The sequence below is a fragment of the Triticum urartu genome, chromosome 4 (genome assembly GCF_003073215.2).
Source record: "Triticum urartu cultivar G1812 chromosome 4, Tu2.1, whole genome shotgun sequence".
NCBI classification, from domain to species: Eukaryota; Viridiplantae; Streptophyta; class Magnoliopsida; order Poales; family Poaceae; genus Triticum; species Triticum urartu.
The window spans coordinates 580,291,853-580,317,068 of NC_053025.1; the positions used below are offsets into that span (position 1 = coordinate 580,291,853).

Here is a 25,216-nt window from a genome sequence, read left to right on the forward strand (position 1 = left end):
CGATAAGGAAGACTTTGTTGGTAGGAAACATGGTAAAGAAAGAGAGCCTTGGGTTCAGAAACCCATGCCTTTTCCTCCCAAACCATCCAAGAAAAAGGATGATGAGGATTTTGAGCGCTTTGCTGAAATGATTAGACCTATCTTTTTGTGTATGCGATTAACTGATATGCTTAAAATGAATCCTTATGCTAAGTACATGAAAGATATTGTTACTAATAAAAGAAAGATACCGGAAGCTAAACTTTCCACCATGCTTGCTAATTACACTTTTACGGGTGGAATACCAAAGAAACTTGGAGATCCAGGAGTACCCACTATACCATGCTCCATTAAAAGAAACTATGTTAAAACTGCTTTATGTGATCTTGGAGCCGGTGTTAGTGTTATGCCTCTCTCTTTATATCATAGACTTGATTTGAATAAGTTGACACCTACTGAAATATCTTTGCAAATGGCTGATAAATCAACTGCTATACCTGTCGGTATTTGTGAGGATGTGCCTGTTGTGGTTGCAAACGTTACTATTTTAACGGACTTTGTTATTCTTGATATTCCCGAGGACGATAGTATGCCTATTATTCTTGGAAGACCCTTTTTGAATACTGCAGGGGCTGTTATTGATTACACCAAAGGCAATGTCACTTTTCATGTTAATGGTAATGAGCCTACGGTACACTTTCCGAGGAAACTACCTCAAGTTCATAGTATCAACTCTATTGGAAAATTCCAATGATTATATTTGGAGGTTTTGAATTTCCTCTTCCTACAGTCAAGAAGAAATATGATATTGTTATTCTTGGGGATGTGCATATCCCCGTTGAGGTAACATAGTGTTATTCGAAATTTCTCCGGTTTCATGTTATTCAGAATGAGTTCGTTAACAAGACTTGATCAACCTTGTTAGTGGATTCCTTTTGATGAGCATGAGATGGATGAAACTAGAAGGCACAACCTTCTGTACCCTCCTTTTACTTTCTGTTATTTATATTAAATAAAGCAAAAATAGTAACTTCTGTCTGTTATCTAAATTATACGTGCAATATAAAAATACCCCGAAAATAAAAGTTCTCTGAATGCCCTGAAATTTAAATATGATTTTTTCTGAAATATTTGAGAATATTTGGCACTGAAAACACAGCAGGGGGCATCCACCTGGCCACGAGGGTGGAGGGCGCGCCCCCTACCTCGTGGGCCCATGGTGGCCCGCCTCCACTTATTCATGCACCCACACACTCCTTCTTCCTCCCACAAACACGATTATCCAGTTCAAACCCGAGTCCAAGCTCATTTTGCTGCCATTTTCGATCTCCTTGCTCAAAGCACCTCTCACAAAACTACTTGGGGGATTGTTCCTTGGTATGTGACTCCTCCATTGGTCCAATTAGTTTTTGTTCTAGTGCTTTATTCATTGCAAAATTGTGCTGCCTAGGTGACCCTGTTCTTGAGATTGCATGTCAAATTTATATGGTCCCAAGTAGTTCTAATGCATGATATAGGCTTTAGGCACTTGTAGGAGTTGTTGCTCTCAATTTTGTTGAGCTTGGCTCACTTTTATTTGGAGTTACTAAAAATTTCAGAAAATTTTCGGAGGAAGAAATATGTTTAGGAAAATGTACCAATGTGGCTCTTCACCAGGCTTGCAATGCGTGATGCTGATGATGAGCCACCAAGGGACGCTCCAGTGCGACCCTGTGAATGGCCTTCAGAGGACTTCATGGATCGAGCGGGGATTAAGGAAGAATTTAATGCATATTTGCGTAATGCTGATCTTGTGAGCTTCGAGGAAGAAAAATGCCGTCAGTACCACTATCTCACTAGTTCCTTTGTGAGGAGGTTTGAATTTTCATCTTCACGTAATTCTCAAACTGTCCTGTTTGATCTTTATGAGAATTCTTACACTATGGACTTAGAGGACTTTACCACTGCTTGCAAACTTCCACAATGGGGTAGTGTCAGGGAACCTCGCAAATCTGAATTTAGAGATTTTCTTGCTAGTATAACTGTGGGGGAATCTAGAGATATAACACAAGCTACCATAGGGAGCATTCACTTTCCTGCTATACATTATTTTGCTCTCTTCATAGGTAGATGCATTAATGGTAAAGATGAGGCATGTCACATGTGTGTCCCCGACCTCATTATTCTTAGTAGTGCTGTGTTAGGAGATAAATCCTATAATTTGGGAGCCATTGTTGCACGTAGGTTGCATCTTAATAGATTTAATGGAGATTTCTTTGGTGGAATTTATGCAACCCGCTTAGCTGATTTTCTTGGTGTAACCATACGTAATGATGATATTGAATTGTCTCCTGCTTATCTAGACTTTAATGCTATGGTTCACCACCAGTTTGTTGAGAGGAATGAATCACCTCTCCAGTATCGCTTAACCTTTGACACATGTCGTGTTGTCCGTATTACTCTTCCTCCTCCTGCCTTCTTTGATTATCAGGCAAAAGGAAGATATGTTATTACCAGAGAGGAGGCAGATGAGTACGAGAGGAGGGCGGAGGCCGCTCGTTGCCACGCTACAGCTCAGGAGGCGATAGCCGCTGCATCTCAGTATGACCCCAACTATTACTATGGATATCTGCCAGGCTAGCCGTGGCCATAGACCAACTTAGGACAAAAGCCTAAGCTTGGGGGAGTACGTATTTCCCACCGACATTACATTCATGTTCACACACTCATTGCTAGATGTCGGTGCTCATATTTTTTCATTGTATCATCCATGCTAGTTTATTTCCTTTTTATGCTTTCTTCTTGTGTGTTTAATAAACCTTAAGAAAAACAAAAAATTAGCTGTAGCTTTTAGCTAGTTTTAATTTCCATGCTTGTAGTAGTAATTAAAAAGAAAACCCAAAAAGATTTCCTGTTCTTCTTTTGCTTGTTGGGAGCTTTCCCGTGTAAATAGTTTTATTTTTTCCTTTTCTTTGGGGGTCGATAGGAGAAGACCATGATTAAATTGTTGAAGTGGCTCTTATATGCATTATTGTTGATCTGACAAAGAGCCCATACTGCCTTGTCTTCTCCTGTTTATTGAATGCTTGTAGATTCCAGCTTAGTCCAATGCACATGCACTATTATTATTATCCACATCGTTCGGTTGTGCAAGTGAAAGGCAATTATGACGATATATGATGGACTGACTGAGATGAGAAAAGCTGGTATGAGCTCGACCTCTCTTGTTTTTGTAAATATGATTAGTTCATCGTTCCTGATTCAGCCTATTATGAATAAACATGTTTGCAATGACAACTAGAGATCATAGTTTCTTGTGCCATGCTTGATTAGCTAGGAGCTTATAATTGTTTACCTTGCGTGCCAACATGCTATTAAAATGGTTGTGATGTGGTATGATAGGGTGGTGTCCTCCTCTGAATGATTTAAGTGACTTGACTTGGCACGTGTTCACGCATGTAGTTGAAACAAAATCAACATAGCCTTCACGATATTTATGTTCATGGTGGATTATATCCTACTCATGATTGCATTCGGTGTTGATTACTTTTAATGCATGTTCATGACTGTTGTAGCTCTCTAGCTAGTCGCTTCCTAGTCTTTTTCTAGCCTTCACCTGTACTAAGCGGGAATACTGCTTGTGCATCCAACTCCATAAACCCCAAAGTTATTCCATATGAGTCCACCATACCTACCTATATACGGTATCTACCTACCGTTTCAAGTAAATTTGTATGTGCCAAACTCTAAACCTTCAAATAAATATCCTATTTTATATGCTTGAATAGCTCATGTATCAACTAGGGTTGTCTGTATCTTCCATGTTAGGTGGGTTATTCTCAAGAGGAGTGGACTCCGCTCCTCACTCACGAGAAAGTGGCTGGTCACCGGGATGCCCAGTCCCATGCTTTATGCAAACTAAATCAAAATAATTGCAAACAAAACTCCCCCTGGGACTCTTGTTAGTTGGAGGCACTCGTTGTTTCGAGCAAGCCATGGATTGATGCTTGTTGGTGCAGGGGGGGTATAAAATTTACCATTCTGTTTGGGAACCGCCTATAATGTGTGTAGCATGGAAGATATCGCCATCTCTTGGTTGTTATGTTGACAATGAAAGTATACCGCTCAAAATATTATTCACCTCTATTTCAAAACCGAGCTCTAGAACCTCTACAAATCCCTACTTCCCTCTGCGAAGGGCCTATCTATTTACTTTTATGTTGAGTCATCATCCTCTTATTAAAAAGCACCAGTTGGAGAGCACCACTGTCATTTGCATTCATTACTATTAGTTTACATTGAGTATGACTTGACTGGATCTCTTTTACCATGAATTACAATGTCTAGTCAGTCCTTGATCTTTAAAGGTGCTCTGCATTTATGTTTTGCGGTCTCAGAAAGGGCTAGCGAGATATCATCTTGTTATATCATATTATGATTGTTTTGAGAAAGTGTTGTCATCCGAGATTTATTATTATTGCTCGCTAGTTGATTATGCCATTGATATGAGTAAACATGAGACCTATGCGTTATCGTGAATATGGTTAGTTCATAATCTTTTCTGAAAACTTGAATGCTGGCTTTACATATTTACATCAACAAGAGCAAACAAAGTTTGTAAAAGTTTTTCTTTATCACTCTCAGTTTGTCAACTGAATTGCTTGAGGACAAGCAAAGGTTTAAGCCTGGGGGAGTTGATACGTCTCCGTCGTATCTACTTTTCCAAACACTTTTGCCCTTGTTTTGGACTCTAACTTGCATGATTTGAATGGAACTAACCCGGACTGACGCTGTTTTCAGCAGAATTGCCATGATGTTATTTATGTGCAGAAACAAAAGTTCTCGGAATGACCTGAAACTTCACGGAATGTCTGTTTGGAAATAATAAAAAATCATTGCAAAAGATGAAGACCAGGGGCCACACCCTAGCCACGAGGGTGGGGGGGCGCGCTTGCCCCCTAGGCGCGGCCCCTACCTCGTGGGCCCCGTGAAGCTCCTCCGACCTCAACTCCAACTCTATATATTTGCTTTCGGGGAGAAAAAAATCAGAGAGAGGGATTCATCGCGTTTTACATTACGGAGCCGCCGCCAAGCCCTAAAACCTCTCGGGAGGGCTGATCTGGAGTCCGTTCGGGGCTCCGGAGAGGGGAATCCGTCGCCATCGTCATCATCAACCATCCTCCATCACCAATTTCATGATGCTCACCGCCGTGCGTGAGTAATTCCATTGTAGGCTTGCTGGACGGTGATGGGTTGGATGAGATTTATCATGTAATCGAGTTAGTTTTGTTAGGGTTTGATCCCTATTATTCCACTATGTTCTGAGATTGATGTTGCTATGACTTTGCTATGCTTAATGCTTGTCACTAGGGCCCGAGTGCCATGATTTCAGATCTGAACCTATTATGTTTTCATCAATATATGAGAGTTCTTGATCCTATCTTGCAAGTCTATAGTCACCTACTATGTGTTATGATCCAGCAACCCCGAAGTGACAATAATCGGGACCACTCCCGGTGATGACCGTAGTTTGAGGAGTTCATGTATTCACTATGTGTTAATGCTTTGGTCTGGTATTCTATTAAAAGGAGGCCTTAAAATCCCTTAGTTTCCATTAGGACCCCGCTGCCACGGGAGGGAAGGACAAAAGATGTCATGTAAGTTCTTTTCCATAAGCACGTGTGACTATATTCGGAATACATGCCTACATTACATTGATGAATTGGAGCTAGTTCTGTGCCACCCTAGGTTATGACTATTACATGATGAACCACATCCGGCATAATTCTCTATCACCGATCCATTGCCTACGAGCTTTCCATATATTGTTCTTCGCTTATTTACTTTTCCGTTGCTATTGTTACAATCACTACAAAATACCAAAAACATTACTTTTGCTATCATTACCTTTTGCTACCGCTACCACTACTATCATATTACTTTGCTACTAAACACTTTGCTGCAGATATTAAGTTTCCAGGTGTGGTTGAATTGACAACTCAGCTGCTAATACTTGAGAATATTCTTTGGCTCCCCTTGTGTCGAATCAATAAATTTGGGTTGAATACTCTACCCTCGAAAACTGTTGCAATCCCCTATACTTGTGGGTTATCAGCGGCGTCGGGGCAGGGGCAGGGGATCGACGGTGTCGGGTCAGGGCAGGAGTGCGGGGAGCGTTGGGATAGGGCAGGGGCGCGGGGAGCAGCGCCGGCGTCGGGGCAGGGCGCGTGTCAGGGCAGAGGGCGTCAAGGCGTCGTCGAGGGTGTCGGCGGCGCGGTGGAGCAGCCTGACGGCGAGGGCATCGACGGTGAGCTCGGGTAGCCTGGCGGTGTAGTCGGGGGAACTGCACAGGTGGGGATTGGAAATTTGCGAAGTCTCGCTTATATAGCCACCCCTTTAGTCCCGGTTGGTGGCTCGAACCGGGACGAAAGCCCCCCTTTCGTCCTGGTTTGAGCCACCAACAAGGACTAAAGCTCCTTTTCAGCAGCCGAAAGGGCGGGAAGCAAACGCCTTTCGTCTCGGTTCGAGCCACCAACCGGGACTAAAGCCCTTTGCTGCCACATCCACAAGTTTAGTCCCACCTCGCTAGTTAAGAGGGGCTCAGAGTGGTTTATAAGCACTGCTGCCACTACCCACTCGAGCTCCTCTCAACTGCAGGTAGTACATGCCTATTTGACGCCCTGTTGGGCCTGCTTGCACCGCGTCATGATATTGAAGAAGGATGGTGGGAACACCAGCTGGAAACTGACAAGACATTACACCAAATAATTCTTTAACCTTGGTAGGATTTCTGGATCGATTACCTTCTGAGAGATTGCATTGAGGAATGCATTGGTAGGGGATCAGAGTGATGGTTGGTCGGAAGAAATCGACAATGTCCCAGGTACACATTCTTCCTGCATTTGTCTACTTTCGATGTCATCTAAATAGTGCGTGCATGCGTGGTATCCCTTGTTTGCCTGTCCTAAAAGGTTACTGAGAGTAGGCCAATCATTGATGGTTACAAACAACAACACATGTAGGTCAAATTCCTCCTGGTTGTGCTCATCACACACACGTAAACCTTTTCCATTCCATAGCCGTAAAAGTTCTTCAACTAATGGCCTTAGGTACACATCAATGTCGCTGCCGGGTTGCTTAGGGCCTTGGATGAGCACTGGCATCATAATGAACTTCCGCTTTATGCACAACCATGGAGGAAGGTTATAGATGTTGGAGATATGCCCTAGAGGCAATAATAAATTAGTTATTATTATATTTCATTGTTCATGATAATCTTTTATTATCCATGCTAGAATTGTATTGATAGGAAACTCAGATACATGTGTGGATACATAGACAACACCATGTCCCTAGTAAGCCTCTAGTTGACTAGCTCGTTGATCAATAGATGGTTATGGTTTCCTGACCATGGACATTGGATGTCGTTGATAACGGGATCACATCATTAGGAGAATGATGTGATGGACAAGACCCAATCCTAAGCCTAGCACAAGATCATGTAGTTCGTATGCTAAAGCTTTTCTAATGTCAAGTATCATTTCCTTAGACCATGAGATTGTGCAACTCCCGGATACCGTAGGAGTGCTTTGGGTGTGCCAAACGTCACAACGTAACTGGGTGGCTATAAAGGTGCACTACGGGTATCTCTGAAAGTGTCTGTTGGGTTGGCACGAATCGAGACAGGGATTTGTCACTCTGTGTAACGGAGAGGTATCTCTGGGCCCACTCGGTAGGACATCATCATAATGTGCACAATGTGACCAAGGAGTTGATCACGGGATGATGTGTTACGGAACGAGTAAAGAGACTTGCCGGTAACGAGATGGAACAAGGTATCGAGATACCAACGATCGAATCTCGGGCAAGTATCGTACCGATAGACAAAGGGAATTGTATACGGGATTGATTGAATCCTTGACATCGTGGTTCATCCGATGAGATCATCGTGGAGCATGTGGGAACCAACATGCGTATCCAGATCCCGCTGTTGGTTATTGACCGGAGAGTTGTCTCAGCCATGTCTGCATGACTCCTGAGCCCGTAGGGTCTACACACTTAAGGTTCGATGACGCTAGGATTATAGGGAAAGTATGTACGCGGTTACTGAATGTTGTTCGGAGTCCCGGATGAGATCCCGGACATCCCGAGGAGTTTCGGAATGGTCCGGAGGTAAAGATCTATATATGGGAAGTCCCGTTTTGGTCACCGGAAAAGTTTCGGGTGCTATCGGTAACGTACCGAGACCACCGAGAGGGTCCCGGGGGTCCACCAGCCCTAGAAGGCTGCGTGGGCCAAGTGTGGGAGGGGACCAGCCCTAGGTGGGCTGGTGCACCCCCCCCCACCAAGGCCCAAGGAGCAAGGGAGAGTGGGAGGGGGCAAACCCTAGGTCCAGATGGGCCTTAAGGCCCACCCTAGGTGCGCCCCCTCTCCCCCCCCCCTTGGCCTCAACCCTAGATGGGTTTTGGGGCTGCCGCCCCCCCTAGGGGGGGAACCGTAGATGGGGGCGCAGCCCCTCCCCTTCCCCTATATATACTTGAGGTATTGGCGGCTGCAAGACACACGAGATGATCTCCCTCTTGGCGCAGCCCTACCTCTCTCCCTCCTCGTCTCTCGTAGTACTTGGCGAATCCCTGCTGGAGTTCCGCGCTCCTCCACCACCACCACGCCATCGTGCTGCTGCCGGATGGAATCTTCCCCAACCTCTCCTTCTCCCCTTGCTGGATCAAGGCGTGGGAGACGTCACCGGGCTGCACGTGTGTTGAACGCGGAGGCGCCGTTGTTCGGCGCTTAGATCGGAATCAACCGCGATCTGAATCGCTGCGAGTACGACTCCTTCATCCGCGTTCTTCCAACGCTTCCGCTTAGCGATCTACAAGGGTATGTAGATGCACTCCCCTTTCCTCGTTGCTAGATTACTCCATAGATTGATCTTGGTGATGCGTAGAAAATTTTAAATTTCTGCTACGATCCCCAATAGTGCTATCAGAGCTAGGTCTATGCGTAATTTCTATGCACAAGTAGAACACAAGTTGTTGTGGGCGTCGATTTTGTCAATTTACTTGGCGTTACTAGTCTTATCTTGATTCGGCGGCATCGTGGGATGAAGCGGCCCGGACCGACCTTACACGTACTCTTACGTGAGACAGGTTCTACCGACTGACATGCACTAGTTGCATAAGGTGACTAGCGGGTGTCTGTCTCTCCCACTTTAGTCGGATCGGATTCGATGAAAAGGGTCCTTATGAAGGGTAAATAGAAATTGGCATATCACGTTGTGGTTTTGGCGTAGGTAAGAAACGTTCTTGCTAGAAACCTATAGCAGCCACGTAAAAACTTGCAACAACAATTAGAGGACGTCTAACTTGTTTTTGCAGCATGTGCTGTGTGATGTGATATGGCCAAAAGGATGTGATGAATGATATATGTGATGTATGAGATTGATCATGTTCTTGTAATAGGAATCACGACTTGCATGTCGATGAGTATGACAACCGGCAGGAGCCATAGGAGTTGTCTTAATTTATTTATGACCTGCGTGTCAACATAAATGTCTTGTAATTACTTTACTTTATTGCTAAAGCGTTAGCCATAGTAGTAGAAGTAACAGATGACGAGACAACTTCAAGAAGACATGATGATGGAGATCTTGATGATGGAGATCATGGTGTCATGCCGGTGACAACGATGATCATGGAGCCCCGAAGATGGAGATCAAAAGGAGCAAATGATATTGGCCATATCATGTCACTATTTGATTGCATGTGATGTTTATCATGTTTTACATCTTATTTGCTTAGAACGACGGTAGCTTAAATAAGATGATCCCTCGTAATAATTTCAAGAAAGTGTTCCCCCTAACTGTGCACCGTTGCGAAGGTTCGTTGTTTCGAAGCACCACGTGATGATCGGGTGTGATAGATTCTAACGTTCGAATACAACGGGTGTAAGCCAGATTTACACACGCAATACACTTAGGTTGACCTGACGAGTCTATTATGTACAGAAATGGCCTCGTAACACGGAAGACCGAAAGGTCGAGCATGAGTCGTATAGAAGATACGATCAACATGAAGATGTTCACCGATGTTGACTAGTCCGTCTCACGTGATGATCGGACACGGCCTAGTTGACTCAGATCATGTTTCACTTAGATGACTAGAGGGATGTCTATCTGAGTGGGAGTTCATTAAATAATTTGATTAGATGAACTTAATTATCATGAACATAGTCTAAATTGTCTTTGCAAATTTGTTGTAGATAAATAGCTCACGTTGTAGCTCCCTGTTTCAATACGTTCCTAGAGAAAGACCAAGTTGAAAGATATTGTAAGCAATGATGCGGACTGGGTCCGTAGTCCGAGGAGTGTCCTCACTGCTACACAGAAGGCTTGTGTCTTTGATGCACCGCTCGATGTGCAAACCCCTACAACGTTGTCTGTGGATGTTGTGAACACCTGACAGACACATCCTGATGTCTACTTGATAGTTTAGTGCACCATACTTTACGGCTTAGAATCGGGATTCCAATGATGTTTTGAACGCCATAAGACATATGAGATGTTCCAAGAGCTGAAATTGGGATTTCAGGCTCATGCCCGTGTTGAGAGGTATGAGACCTCTGACAAGTTCTTTTGCCAACAAGATGGAGGAGAATAGATCAGCTAGTGAGCATGTGCTCAGAATGTCTGGGTGCTACAATCACTTAACTCAAGTGGGAGTTAAACTTCCAGATAAGATAGTGATTGATAGAGTTCTCTAGCCACTATCACTAAGCTACTAGATCTTCGTGATGAACTATGACATGCAAGGGATGGAGTTGATCCCGGAGCTGTTCGCGGTGCTTAAGACCACAAAAGGTAGAAATCAAGAAGGAGCATCAAGTGTTGATGGTTTAACAAGACCACTGGTTTCAAGAAGGGCAAGGGCTAGAAGGGAAACTTCATGGATGGCAAACCAGTTGCCGCTCCAGTGAAGGAACCCAAGGTTGAACCCAAACCCGAGACTAAGTGCTTCTATTGTAAGGGGAACGGTCACTGGTAGCGGAATTACCCCAAATGCATGGTAGATAAGAAGGCTGGCAACTTCAACAAAGTATATACGTGTTATTAATGTGTACCTCACTAGTACTCCTGGTAGCACCTGGGTATTGGATACCGGTTCAGTTGCTAATTATTGGTGACTTGAAGCAAAAGCTACGGACTAAACGGAGACTGGCTAAGGGCGAGGTGACGATGTGTGTTGGAAGTGTTTCCAAAGTTGATGAGATCACCATCGCACGCTCCATCTGCCTTCGGGATTAGTATTGAACCTAGATAAATGTTATCAGGTGTCTACGTTGAGCATGAATATGATTAGATCATGTTCATTGCAATACGGTTATTCATTTAAGTTAGAGAATAATGGTTATTCTGTTTACATGAATAATACCTTTCATGGTCATGCACCCTATGTGAATGGTTCAGTGAATCTCGGTCGTGGTAATACACATGTTCACGCCAAAAGATGTAGATAGTACCACTTTCTTGTGGCACTGCCGCTTAGGTCATATTGGCGTAAGATGCATGAAGAAACTCCGTGTCGATGGATGTTTGGAGTCACTTGATTTTGAATCGCTTGACACATGCGAGCCATGCCTCATGGGCAGGATGACTAAGACCCCGTTTTCAGGTACAATGAAACGGGCAAGTGACTTGTTGGAAATCATACATGCTGATGCGTGTGATCCAATGAGAATTGAAGCGTGGTGGATATCGCTATTTTCTCATCTTCACTGACGATTTGAGTAGATATAGGTATATTTACTTAATGAAGCACAAGTCTGAAACATTTGAAAAGTTCAAGCGATTTCAGAGTGAAGTTAAGAACCATCATAACAAGAAGATCAAATTCCTACGATCTGATCGATGAGAATTTCTGAGTTATGAGTTTGGCAATCACTTAAGACATTGTGGAATTGTTTCACAGTTGAAGCCACCTGGAACACCACAGGGTAATGGTGTGTCCGGACGTCGTAATCGAACCTTATGAGATATGGTGCGATCTATGATGTCTCTTACCGATCTACCATTTTCATTTTGAGGATATGCGTTAGAGACAGCTGCATTCACTTTAGATAGGACACCATCTAAGTCCGTTGAGACGATGTCGTGTGAATATGGTTTGGCAAGAAACCAAAGTTGTCGTTTCTTAATGTTTGGGGCTGCGATGCTTAAGGCTTCAGCCGGAGAAGCTCGAACCCAAAAGCGGACAAACACATCTTCATAGGATACCCAAAGGTGACAGTTGGGTATACCTTCTATCTCAGATCCGAGGGCAAATTGTTTGTCGCTAAGAACGGGTCCTTTCTCGAGAAGGAGTTTCTCTCGAAAGAATTGAGTGGGAGGAAGATAGAACTTGATGAGGTTGTCGAACCTTTACTTCAACCAGAGAGTGATGCAACACAGAAAGATGTTTTCTGTGGCGCCTACGTCTGTTGAATAGGAAGTTAATGATAGTGATCATGAAGCTTCGGATCAAGTTGCTATCGAACCTCGTAGGTCGACAAGGATATGTACTACTCCTGAGTGGTACGGTAATCCTGTCTTAGATATCATGTTGTTAGACAACAATGAACCTACGAGCTATGGAGAAGCGATGGTGGGCCCGTATTCCGACAAATGGTTAGAAGCCATGAAATCCGAGATAGGATCCATGTATCAGAACAAAGTATGGACTTTGGTGGACTTGCCCGATGATCGGCAAGCCATTGAGATAAATGGATCTTTAAGAAGAAGACGGACGTGGGCGGTAATGTTACCGTCTATGAAGCTCGACTTGTGGGAAAGAGTCTTTTCACAAGTTCAAGGAGTTGACTACGATGAGAATTTCTCACCCGTAGCGATGCTTAAGTCCGTCGGAATCATGTTAGCATTAGCTGTATTTTTCGATTATGAAATCTGACAGATGGATGTCAAAACAAGTTTTCTTACCAGTTTTCGTAAGAAAAAGTTGTATGTGATACAATAAAAGGTTTTGTCGATCCTAAGGATGCTAAAAGGTATGCTGGCTCCAGCAATCCTTCTATGGACTAGAGCAAGCATCTCGGAGTCGGAATATATGCTTTGATGGAGTGATCAAAGCTTTTAGGTTTATACAATGTTTGCTAGAAACTTGTATTTACAAGAAAGTGAGTGGGAGCACTACAACATTTCTGATAAGTATATGTGGATGACATATTGTTGATTCGAAATAATGTAGAATTTCTGGAAAGCATAAACGGTTGTTTGAAGAGTGATTTTCAAAGGAAGACCTGGATAAAGCTGCTTACATATTGGGCATCAAGATCTATAGAAATAGATCAAGACGCCTGATGATACTTTCAAAGAACGCACACCTTGACATGTTTTTGAAGGAGTTCAAAATAGATCAGTCAAAGAAGGGGTTCTTACCTGAGTTGTAAGGTGTGAAGTTGAGTAAGACTCAAAGCTTGACCACGGCAGAAGAAAGAGGAAGGACGAAGGTCGTCCCCTATGCTTTTGTCATAGGCTCTATACGGTATGCCATGCTGAGTACCGCACCTGATGTGTGCCTTGCCACATGTCTGGCAAGAGGGTACAAAGGTGATCTAGGAGTGGATCACCAGATAGCGGTCAAAATTATCCTTAGAGGAATAAGGAAATGTTTCTCGGTTATGGAGGTGATAAAGAGTTCGACGTAAAGAGTTACGTCGATGCAAGCTTAACACCTATCCGGATAGCTCTGAGTAGAGATACCGGATACGTATAATGGAGCAACAATTTGGAATAGCTCCAAGTGGAACGTGGTAGCAGCATCTACGATATGACATAAAGTTTTGCGAAATACATAGGGATCTGAATATGGCAGACCCGTTGACTACAACCTCTCTCACAAGCATAACATGATCAAACCCAGAACTCATTGAGTGTTAATCACATAGTGATGTGAACTAGATTATTGAGTCTAGTAAACTCTTTGGATGTTGGTCACATGGCGATGTGACCTGTGAGTGTTAATCACATGGCGATGTGAACTAGATTATTGACTCTAGTGCAAGTGGGAGACTGTTGGAAATATGCCCTAGAGGCAATAATAAATTAGTATTATTATATTTCCTTGTTCATGATAATCGTTTATTATCCATGCTAGAATTGTATTGATAGGAAACTCAGATACATGTGTGGATACATAGACAACACCATGTCCCTAGTAAGCCTCTAGTTGACTAGCTCGTTGATAAATAGATGGTTATGATTTCCTGACCATGGACATTGGATGTCGTTGATAACGGGACCACATCATTAGGAGAATGATGTGATGGATAAGACCCAATGCTAAGCGTAGCACAAGATCGTGTAGTTCGTATGCTAAAGCTTTTCTAATGTCAAGTATCATTTCCTTAGACCATGAGATTGTGCAACTCCCAGATACCGTAGGAGTGCTTTGGGTGTGCCAAACGTCACAACGTAACTGGGTGGCTATAAAGGTGCACTACGGGTATCTCCGAAAGTGTCTATTGGGTTGGCACGAATCGAGACTGGGATTTGTCACTCCGTGTAACGGAGAGGTATCTCTGGGCCCACTCGGTAGGACATCATCATAATGTGCACAATGTGACCAAGGAGTTGATCACGGGATGATGTGTTACTGAACAAGTAAAGAGACTTGCCGGTAACGAGATTGAACAAGGTATCGGGATACCGACGATCGAATCTCGGGCAAGTATCGTACCGATAGACAAAGGGAATTGTATACGGGATTGATTGAATCCTTGACATCGTGGTTCATCCGATGAGATCATCGTGGAGCATGTGGGAACCAACATGGGTATCCAGATCCCGCTGTTGGTTATTGACCAGAGAGTTGTCTCGGCCATGTCTGCATGACTCCCGAGCCCATAGGGTCTACACACTTAAGGTTCGATGACGCTAGGGTTATAGGGAAAGTATGTACACGGTTACCGAATGTTGTTCGGAGTCCCGAATGACATCCCAGACGTCACGAGGAGTTCCGGAATGGTCCGGAGGTAAAGATTTATATATGGGAAGTCCCGTTTTGGTCACCGGAAAAGTTTCGGGTGCTATCGGTAACGTTCCGGGACCACCGGGAGGGTCCCGTGGGTCCACCAGGTGGGGCCACCTGCCCTAGAAGGCTGCGTGGGCCAAGTGTGGGAGGGGACCAGCCCCAGGTGGGCTGGTGCGCCCCCCCACCAAGGCCCAAGACGCAAGGGAGAGTGGGAGGGGGCAAACCCTAGGTCCAGATGGGCCTTAAGGCCCACCCTAGGTGCGCCCCCTCTCTCCCCCTTGGCCGCAACCCTAGATGGGTTTTGGGGCTGCCGCCACCCCTAGGGAGGGAACCCTAGATGGGGGCGCAGCCCCTCCCCTTCCCCTATATATACTTGAGGTATTGGGGGCTGCAAGACACACGAGATGATCTCCCTCTTGGCGCGGCCCTACCTCTCTCCCTCCTCGTCTCTCGTAGTGCTTGGCGAAGCCCTGCTGGAGTTCCGCGCTCCTCCACCACCACTACGCCGTCGTGCTGCTGCTGGATGGAGTCTTCCCCAACCTCTCCTTCTCCCCTTGCTGGATCAAGGCGTGGGAGATGTCACCGGGCTGCACGTGTGTTGAACGCGGAGGCGCCGTTGTTCGGCGCTTAGATCGGAATCAACCACGATCTGAATCGCTGCGAGTACGACTCCTTCATCCGCGTTCTAGCAACGCTTCCGCTTAGTGATCTACAAGGGTATGTAGATGCACTCCCCTTCCCTCGTTGCTAGATTACTCTATAGATTGATCTTGGTGATGCGTAGAAAATTTTAAATTTCTGCTACGATCCCCAACAATAGATACATAGAGTCACGGGCCAGGTGCTATGGTTGCTGCTCTACTCCGCAAAAGGATTAATGCCATCTCTGCGCTTAAAGCAAACCATATGTTCCTTGCGTCACCTGCAAAGTCCCCCCACCTTCTCTCGATTTTTCTCCACTGCGACCCATCAGCGGGTGCTCTCAACTTCCCGTCTTTCTTACGGTCCTCTTTGTGCCATCACATCAACTTGGCATGCTCTTTGTTTCTGAACAGACATTTCAACCATGGTATTATAGGAGCATACTACATCACCTTGGCAGGAACCCTCTACCTAGGGTGCTCGCCCTCAACATCACCAGGGTCATCTCGTTTGATCTTATACCGCAATGCACCGCATACCGTGCATGCGTTCAATTCCTGGTACTCACCGCGGTAGAGGATGCAGTCATTAGGACATGCATGTATCTTCTGTACCTCCAATCCTAGAGGGCATAGAACCTTCTTTGCTTCGTACGTACCATCGGGCAATTCGTTATCCTTTGGAAGCTTCTTCTTCATTATTTTCAGTAGCTTCCCGAATTCGTTGTTAGATACATCATAGTCTGCCTTCCATGGCAGCAATTCCAGTGTGGTACCGAGCTTTGTGTTGTCATCTTCGCAATTTGGGTACAACCCTTTTTTGTGATCCTCTAACATGCGATCGAACTTCAACTTCTCCCTTTCACTTTGGCATTGTCTCTTTGCATCAACAATGACCCGGCGAAGATCGTCATCGGGCACATCGTCTGGTTCCTCTTGATCTTCAGCTTCCTCTGTTGCAGTATCACCGTATTCAGGGGGCGGATAGTTGTCATCGTCCTCTTTTTCTTTGTTGTCTTCCATCATAACCCCTCTTTCTCCGTGCTTGGTCCAAACATTATAGTTTGGCATGAAACCCTTCTCAAGCAGGTGGACAAGAAGGGTTTTCGAGTTAGAGTAATCCTTCGTATTCCCACAGATAGGGCATGAAAAATACATAAAACCATTCTGCTTGTTTGCCTCAGCCACTTCTAGAAAATTATGTAGGCCCTCAATGTACTCGGAGGTGCGTCTGTCACCGTACATCCATTGCCGGTTCATCTGCGTGCATTATATAATCAAGTGTATCAAAAACCATTACAGAACATCATGAATAGAGAAGTGACCAAACTAATACAAGTTCATCATCACATTAAAACCAAAGTACAGTAGTGATCAGATGTTATTACTGAAAAAATAAATACATAAAGTTCATACATAGTTCTCATTGAATAACATATAGCTCTCTAGAGCATCTAATTAAAACATACATTGAAACTATGTAAAACATTTCAATGCAGCAACAAATGCGATCATAATCGCAACTAAGGTAACAATTGATCCAACGGCATAATGATACCAAGCCTCAGTATGAGTGGCATATTTTCTAATCTTTCTAATCTTCAAGCACATTTCATCCATCTTGATCTTGTGATCATCGACGACATCCGCAACATGCAACTCCAATTCCATCTTCCCCTCCTCAATTCTTTTTAATTTTTTCTTCAAGTAATTGTTTTATTTTCAACTAAATTTAACCTCTCGACAAGAGGGTTGGTTGGAATTTCCGGTTCACATACCTCCTAGATAAAAACATCTATGTCGCGTTGGTCGACATAATTGTCATAAACACTAAATGAAACAAATCATAATAAAATATATACCACATCCAAATCGTAGTTAGGACGAGGGCCAACGAGGGCGGATACCAAAACCATGGCACTATATAATAACAAACAATAATAAAAGTAAAAAATCATACAAGTATCTATCTAAATCATATAAGTAAGAATTTTTTCTTTTAAAACGAATATAAGAACAAGAGGCTCACCATGGTGGTTCCGAGGACAAGATCGGCACGGGCGGTCGACGGCGGTGAGGACGGGGACGGGACGGGATGGACCGATAAACCTAGACAAATCTTAGGGAAAATGGAGCTTGCAGGTTGAGCTTGGAGAGGAGAAAGCTTAAGTGTGGCTCAAGCATTTCATCGAACACCTCATGTGCATGCATAGAAGGGAGACAAAGCAGCGCATGCACACACCTCCCACACGGCAAAAAAAACAGAGGAGTGAGCGGCAGGGGCGAGGGTATATATAGGCATCTCTTTAGTCCCGGTGGTGGCTAGAACCGGGACAGAAGACTGACCTTTAGTCCCGGTTCCAGCCACCAACCGAGACTAAAGGTGCTGCGCCAGGAGCGAGGCCCATTGGTCCCGGTTCGTGTCTGGAATCGAGATCAAAGGGGTCAGATGAACCAGTACTAATGGCCCTCGAGGCCCGGCCGGCGCCCCGGCCTCACGAACCGGGACCGATGCACCCATTGGTCCCGGTTCGTAGGAGAACCGGGATTAATGCCCTTTTCTGACCTGGACCAAAACCCTATTTTCTACTAGTGTGTTGTCAGACTACCATGGACATGTGGTGAAGATCAAGACACACGGTTGCAGAGAAATCACTAGTCATCAATTCTCCAAGGAAAGGGTTGCACGAGTGGGAGTGCATGCACGCTATCCACGTCATCCTGATTTTTTTCTGCCATCGGATCATGCGACCTTGACCGTGAATGTATGGTCGATCACCCCTCCCACACAAGCCCTCCAAAGCCTCACCAGGCCCCTGGAAAACTCGGTCGGAGGGTCCGCCACAGCCTGGTTCCGGCCCCTGTAGCCCGCTCTCCATCGCTCACTTCTCGCACGCAGTCTCACCCTCCTCTTCATCACCCTCTCTTTGCCAGCACGTATCTCTCCCAACCGAGGCGCCGCCTCCACCGCATCCGTTCAAGGCCAATGCCGGTCATATCTTGCGACACCCTTCGCAGGCAGAGCTCCGATTCACCTCACTCCTTTGGTCCTCAAGCATCGCCTCGTCATTCTGCCCTCGCCCCTATCGTGCGCCAACTCTAGCCGCCAAGGTCCTGGCGCGACGTTGACATGGACGGCGGCGTGCCGTCGTCTCCACTACACCTTCGTCTTCCAGCACCACCCCACTCATGTCCCACAAGTACTGGAGACATCAGCCGTCCATGATCATCCACCCCACGAGCTGTCGCCATCCTACGGCCTGACGCCAAGCCATGTCCCTGCTGATGTTCTTTGAGGTGCCAGTCCCCGACTCAAGCTTCAGCCTGCGGCTTCATCTCCCATACTGAAACCCTTCCGCTTGAGCTTCCGTTGATGTCCCCATCCTCCTCCAGCAGGCGCTTGTGCTAGCCCATCGGTTTGAATGCAAGCAGATGGAGGTCTAGAAGGTGATGATGATTGTGTGTGGCTTGGAGGCAGCGTTCACCTTGCTGCAGAGCTTGCCTTGAGTTGGATACTGACCACTAAAGGTCCTCCCTAGCCCAAATGAGCACCTCAAAATAGATCTTCCCCTCCTCATGCCCTCTTCCTTGTTAGGATGTGGTGTGACTAGACTGAATAAGTTCATTGTATATCTCTGAACTGAATTTTTCTCAAGTTCTATTCCTGCTAGCATAGAAAATGTACGGTTGCCTCGTAGATCTTGTGTCACAACATGTCTGTTAGATTTTTATAGTGGCCATGGTGTTGTATTTTTAACCTTAGCGCAACGACGATAGTTTGCTCCTCCCTCTGTTGACGATCGTCCTCCGTTCACTGCCTTAGTGACACGAGGAGAGGGGATCTGATGCCTCCTCTATTGTGTAGATAGGGTTGTCATAGGTATTTTCAAGGGCATCGTTTTGATGGTGAGAAAGTTTCTGCGCCAAAATAATACTCCCTCCATTCCATAATGTTGTATGCCCTACTCCTCTCCTCCCATCTCGTCGGTGCCAAGACTTTTTTTTTGAGCATCAGTACAGACACAAACGCTCATATACACGCGCATACACTCACCTCTATGAACGCACACACGCACACCCTACCTCTATGAGCACCTCCGAGAGGCTGAGCCGGCATATCATGTTGAGATTTACGAAGTCACCATAGGCGCCTCGTTGTCGACGGGAACGTCTCAACCACAGGTTGATTCGCGTCGGTGCCAAGACTTGTGACAAAGAACTCTACAAATATTTTTGACCTTCCGTTCCCAGATGGACGGCCAGGATTCGTTCAGGCCACGCCCGTGCTGTTCCTCCCCAGCAGAGAAGCCTCTCGTCCCTTGTCCTTTCTTCTTCCTCCCGCCCGCCCCCCCCCCCCCAACCCCCTCCAGGTCCACCCATGGCGGCCAAGCACCTGCTGTCCCGCGCCCGCCTCCTCCTGACCCGCCACCGCAGCCGCCCCACCATCCTCCCGCCCGCGCTCACCCGCCTCCTCTTCGGCGGGACCACCACCCCCTCCGGGCCGGAGGAGGACGACAAGGCCAGGGCCCGGGCGGCGGCCGTGGCCCTGGACGCCAAGAGGTCCAAGCGGGAGGGTTCGGACGACGACGACGAGGGCGCCGGGCTGCCCTGGACGTCCTGGCGGCCCGACGTGGCCTGGGTGACCAAGGCACTCGAGCCGGCGCTGCAGCTCTACAAGCACTACAACTGGAAGCCATTCGCCTGTAAGCATTTTCTCCTCCATTGATATACCTTTTTGCTGCCTCTGACTGTTCAGGACAGATGAGACACATGGATTAGGATTTTATTAGGAAACAGAAATAACCCAGATCTTGCGTGGCTGTTGCTAAAATGTCCCTTTTTCACAGCAAGCCTGAATCTTTTATGGATAATTTTTATCAATTGGTATGCAACCTGCCCCCAAAATCAATCAGGTACTAGGTACTCCCTCCGTCTCAAAATAAGTGTCGCAGACTGGTACTAAATCAGCGACACGTTTTTTTTGGGGGACGGAGGGAGAGTAACTACACTACCACAATTGGGGGATCATCACGTTCCAACGTCGCAATGTTAGGGCAAACGAAACAATTACGCTCATCGTTGCGGTTGCAGACATGACTCGTAGCTCACAACTATTTCGATTGTTAGTCATAACTGAACTGGCTAATTATGTTGTTTTTTTGCAATACAACTTGCTCCAATCAGATTTCTTTAATTAATTAATTAATTAATCGCAAAACTAACATGGTACAATCTCGATGCATGCAGCTGACAACATCCCCGCAAGCACCCGCACTTTTAGCGAGATCATAAGTGACCTCCAGCACAGCAAGGTAAGCATACAGGACTGGAGCCTCAGTGACCTTACTGTCGGCCTCTACCTCATTTACCTTACCCAAGCTTCCGCAAAGAATGCTCAAGCCTTCAAGGGCGTTCAGATTTCCTCCAATAAGAAGGTATGTCCTGCACTGCAGGCTTCCCTTACTTCGTATTGTTCTACTCTTCGAAATCTTAATCGACAGACAGGATTATCTCAACAATCGCCACTTTACCCAAGAAGAAGAAGAACATAAAATAATTCAAATCGGTCTATTAATTATCTGCTCATGATGACCGAATATTATAATTTTAGACTCTCTACTGTAGACTGTTTATGCTTCTCAAAGATCTTGCACTAGCATGCGCATCTGATAGGGGAGTCACCTCTTTCCCTTTTTTTAGGTTCAAGAACTAATTTATCACCTTGAACTCGCAAAGGGTTGCTATAAGGGCAGTGCCACTGGGCTTGCAAAGCATAGCATGCTCCGGCCGAGGAATGTTTTAAAGTTTGTCAAGGATTCTAGTATTTTCAGACCTGGATATTACATCGGCATCGATCCGCGTGCTAAACTGGTCATCCTTGGGATTCGTGGGACCCATACGGTTTATGACCTTGTCACCGATTTGGTTGCATTAAGCGATAAGAAGGTGTCACCTAAAGGTTTCTCAACACACTTTGGAACATACGAGGCCGCTCGATGGTACCTACGCCATGAGTTGAGCATCATCAAAAAATGTTTGGAAAAACACAAGGTGGGAAATAGCTAGTATTTTAGGCATAATATCTGCATCTTCCTTTCATTTCCTCTGCTTATTTCCTTCTGTAATTTTCTTCAAAGCAAGCAGGACTACAAGTTGCGGTTGGTAGGTCACTCCCTTGGAGGAGCTTCAGCTGCATTGCTTGCTATAATGTTAAGGAAGAAGTCGAAGGAGGAGCTTGGATTTAGTCCCGACATAGTTTCAGCTGTTGGATTTGGAGTCCCGCCCTGTGTATCGAGAGAGATAGCTGAGAGTTGCGCAAGCTATGTCACCACTGTTGTACTGCAGGTTCGTTTCGGGTTTCTGTTGGTAATATAAATCTTGTTTTGGCTGCTTCCCCTGTCTCAACTTTGTAGTTGACATGTCTTCTGTCTTGCAGGATGACATTGTTCCTAGGTTAAGTGCAGCTTCGCTGGCAAGATTGCGAAATGAAATAATTGAAACAGATTGGTAAGCACTGAAACTGAAGTGCAGCAAATGACAAAACATTTTTAGATTAAATGTCAGGAAACTTTCCTCTGAGTAGCACGTGCACAATGAATCTGATGATCATCCTTCTTGCTGGTGATTGAACTTCCTATGGAAATCTCCTTCTTCCCTGTAGCTTATTCGTATGATTAGCAGTTTAGCACTTGAAGTTCTGAAGGTTTAAGACAGGCTTTTGGTTGTATTTGCATACATGTTTCTGAATCATGCTGTTTTGCAGGGCCAAAGTTTTGGAGAAGGAAGATTGGAAGCATATAGTGGATATTGTGACTAATGCTAAGCTAGTTGTTTCGTCCATCCAAGATGTGGCGAACAAACTTGCTGATTACGCCAAAGTTGTAACATCAGCTAGCTCAGGTGGTAAGTCCAAGATAATTTATTATTAGGATTTGTATGTATCTTACTGAATCTGGCGTGGCTCTTGCTTCTGTCAGATGCTGCAAAAGACCCGCCCCGTCTTCAGGGCCCGGCGAAAGTTTTGAAGCCGGACGGCGAAGAGGACGTGTATGTGCCCGAGGATCTCTTCCTCCCGGGGACGCTGTATTACCTCCAGAGGGACGTCGAGAATATAAACGGCGTCGAGGAGGAGTCGTACACGCTCTGGAGAGGGGACGCCGGGGAAAATTTCCAGCGGATACTGTTGTCGGGCAACTTGATGTCTGATCACAAATGTGATAGCATACAGTACGCGCTGAGAGATGTGCTCAAGACCCTGCCTCTCCCTCTGCCTCTGCAGGAGGATTGATGCTACTAAGTTCCAAAGCTTATGTAGGAAAGCGGGTTTCGCAAAAACCGAGTGTTTTGTTGTACAGTTTTAGGTTATGTAAGGGATTGCCAAGAATAACAAAGTGCTAGCAAACTCTCAAGTTGCAGTCCAGAGTTTCTGGTGCTGATCTAGGTGTAGTATACCTCTTCCTTTTTACAAGAGGTATAGTGTAACTCTTGTTTGAAACTTGAGATAAAAGGGTGCTAAGGCAGAATAAGAGTTGCATGGATCCATATCTGTTTTTCCTCTTTAGAACAAAGGTTTTTACTATCTTGAATCAGTATCCTAGGACCCATATAGTCATTGTATCATAACTCGGTGAAAAATCATATCTACAAGTTCAATTTATTTTGCAAAAATGCATGAATGGTGCCGTCCATGGACTTGAAAAATTAATCTGGTTGCTGGTGAAATCCATGGAGGGTTCAAGCTGGTGAGCAAGGTCTGGTACGCCGTCATCTCCATCGACGGCCCCTCTTCGTCCGTGCTTCAAGCTCAACGACATCACGACCCTTCCCCTTTCCTCGCCACCCCTACATTTTTCTCTAACCGGATGAAGCTTACAACGTTGTCTTCACCAACTGGGCATAGCCAGGTCTTACTGGAATGGATGTTGAGAGTTCATGGCTTTACAAATCAGTTTTGCTAGACGTGAAATACTTATCTCACATCTAACTCCTAAACCGTTTGATGCAAAGCTTTAACGATTCGTGCACGCAGCGCTTTTTGTTTTTTTCCGTGAGTTGTTTGTTGTCCTGTTTCGTAAGCAACATTTTAAAACTGTTTTCGTAGCCAACGTTTCGCTTTTTAGGGGAAGCCACGTTAGGTAGCTGCGCTGCTAGTCTATAGGCTGCTGCGTTCTTTTTTTTTCTTTTGCTGTTTCTTCTTTCTCCTTTTCTTTTTTATTATTATTTGTTTTAAATTATGAACTATTTTAGTTTCGATTTTGCCATTTCACATCTACTCTCTCCGTTCCAAATTACTCGTCACAGAAATGGATGTATCTAGAACTAAAATACATCTAGATACACCCATACCTACGACAAGTAATTCGAAACGGAGGGAGTAGATGTGAAATGCTTACCTCACATCTAAGTCCAGGACCACCGGATCAAGATGTGATTGCTAGTTTTTTTTTTTGTGATCGCTGGTTTGTTTAGATGAATTTTGTGATCGCTAGTTGTTCTACTTTCGTGCGTGTGCAGCATGTCATTGTTTTCGGTCTGAGTCTAAGCTGCTCTTTTTGTTTCCATCTGGGCCTGGTCTTTGTCTGTTTTTGGGCCCGGTCTGTGTAGAGGGATGTGCTTTTTTTTTCCAGTAGGCTGTCCTGAGAATTGGATGGTAGAGCGGGCACGTTTTTTCTCATGTCGTTTGTTCCTGTTTGTCGCTCTCTACTTACTACCACTCCCATTCTCATTATTTTTAGCAGAAGTTTTGCTTTTAGTTTTTAAATTGCATTTTAAGCATACTTTTTGATTTTTCAACTATGATTCCCATTTTTTGTTGAAAGCATGGTGTTTCCTTTATATGCTGGGGTAGGTGTGCGAAGGTGTGCTTACGAATTGGAGGAATTAGGTCCATCACTTTATACGCTGGGGTAGACATCTTATGATTGTCTGCATCGTAAGCCGGCTGATATTTGGAGAGGTTGGTCTCTTCAGTAATGACTGTTGCACGAGGACGAATTTCTTTAACACAGGCGGCGAAGTCTTGCTGATCAAAAGAAGTCCCATCCTCCTTTAAGCTTGGATACCCACTGTCCACATCTGCCGGGTCTAAGTCCGGTACCCATGCCTTGGCACGGCTCAAGGCTGTCACAGCTCCGGCTCTTGCACAAGACCGTTTAATTTCTTGAAGTCTGGTGGGTAAGATGGACAATTTCTTCAACACATCACTTAACAGGTTGGGTCCTTGATTAGTTGGGGAGATGGTAGCAAGGGTACGTTGAGCTCCGGTGTACAATTGCTCGACAATGGTATAGACCGCCTTGAGCTTAACAAGCATATCCTGATTAAGGTTGCTACTCCTGGGACCTGAGGAAAACACAGATCGGTTAAATGTCGGTTTACATTACTACGACAAGTACTTACTTTGGATGAATAGCAAGGCGACTCACCGAAGATAGCAGAAATCATCTGAGATACACGGTGTTTTAAGCCGGTGAGCTCAGTGGTTACCTCCTGAAGAGCTGTTTCTGCTTTCTCAGCCCGCTGCGTTAAAGCAGTCTTCTCTTCAGCCCAAGTCTTTTTCTCCGCCGTAAAATGGGTCTTCAGTTTTTCCGACTC

General features: G+C 45.2%; 1 protein-coding gene across 2 annotated transcripts; it reads left to right on the forward strand.

Moving 5' to 3' along the window:
• The first annotated feature begins 19,903 nt into the window (after nucleotides 1-19,903).
• LOC125552869 lies at nucleotides 19,904-23,164 on the forward strand. Of its 2 annotated transcripts, none has more exons than XM_048716571.1 (7): nucleotides 19,904-20,325; nucleotides 20,870-21,057; nucleotides 21,323-21,673; nucleotides 21,767-21,967; nucleotides 22,059-22,129; nucleotides 22,386-22,522; nucleotides 22,600-23,164. In XM_048716571.1, the coding sequence occupies exons 1-7, from the start codon at nucleotides 20,001-20,003 to the stop codon at nucleotides 22,908-22,910; spliced, it is 1,584 nt and encodes a 527-aa protein (XP_048572528.1). In that variant the 5' UTR covers nucleotides 19,904-20,000; the 3' UTR covers nucleotides 22,911-23,164. The 2 variants fall into 2 exon arrangements, with proteins under 2 accessions (XP_048572528.1, XP_048572527.1); XM_048716570.1 differs by having other exon boundaries at nucleotides 19,907-20,325; nucleotides 22,386-22,525.
• The last annotated feature ends 2,052 nt before the right edge of the window (nucleotides 23,165-25,216 follow it).

Coding starts and splice junctions, on each gene's coding strand:
- LOC125552869 (XM_048716570.1), top strand. CDS start 20,001: ATGGCGGCCAAGCACCTGCTGTCCCGCGCCCGCCTCCTCCTGACCCGC. Junction 20,326..20,869: donor CAACTGGAAGCCATTCGCCT/GTAAGCATTTTC, acceptor CGATGCATGCAG/CTGACAACATCCCCGCAAGC. Junction 21,058..21,322: donor AGATTTCCTCCAATAAGAAG/GTATGTCCTGCA, acceptor CCCTTTTTTTAG/GTTCAAGAACTAATTTATCA.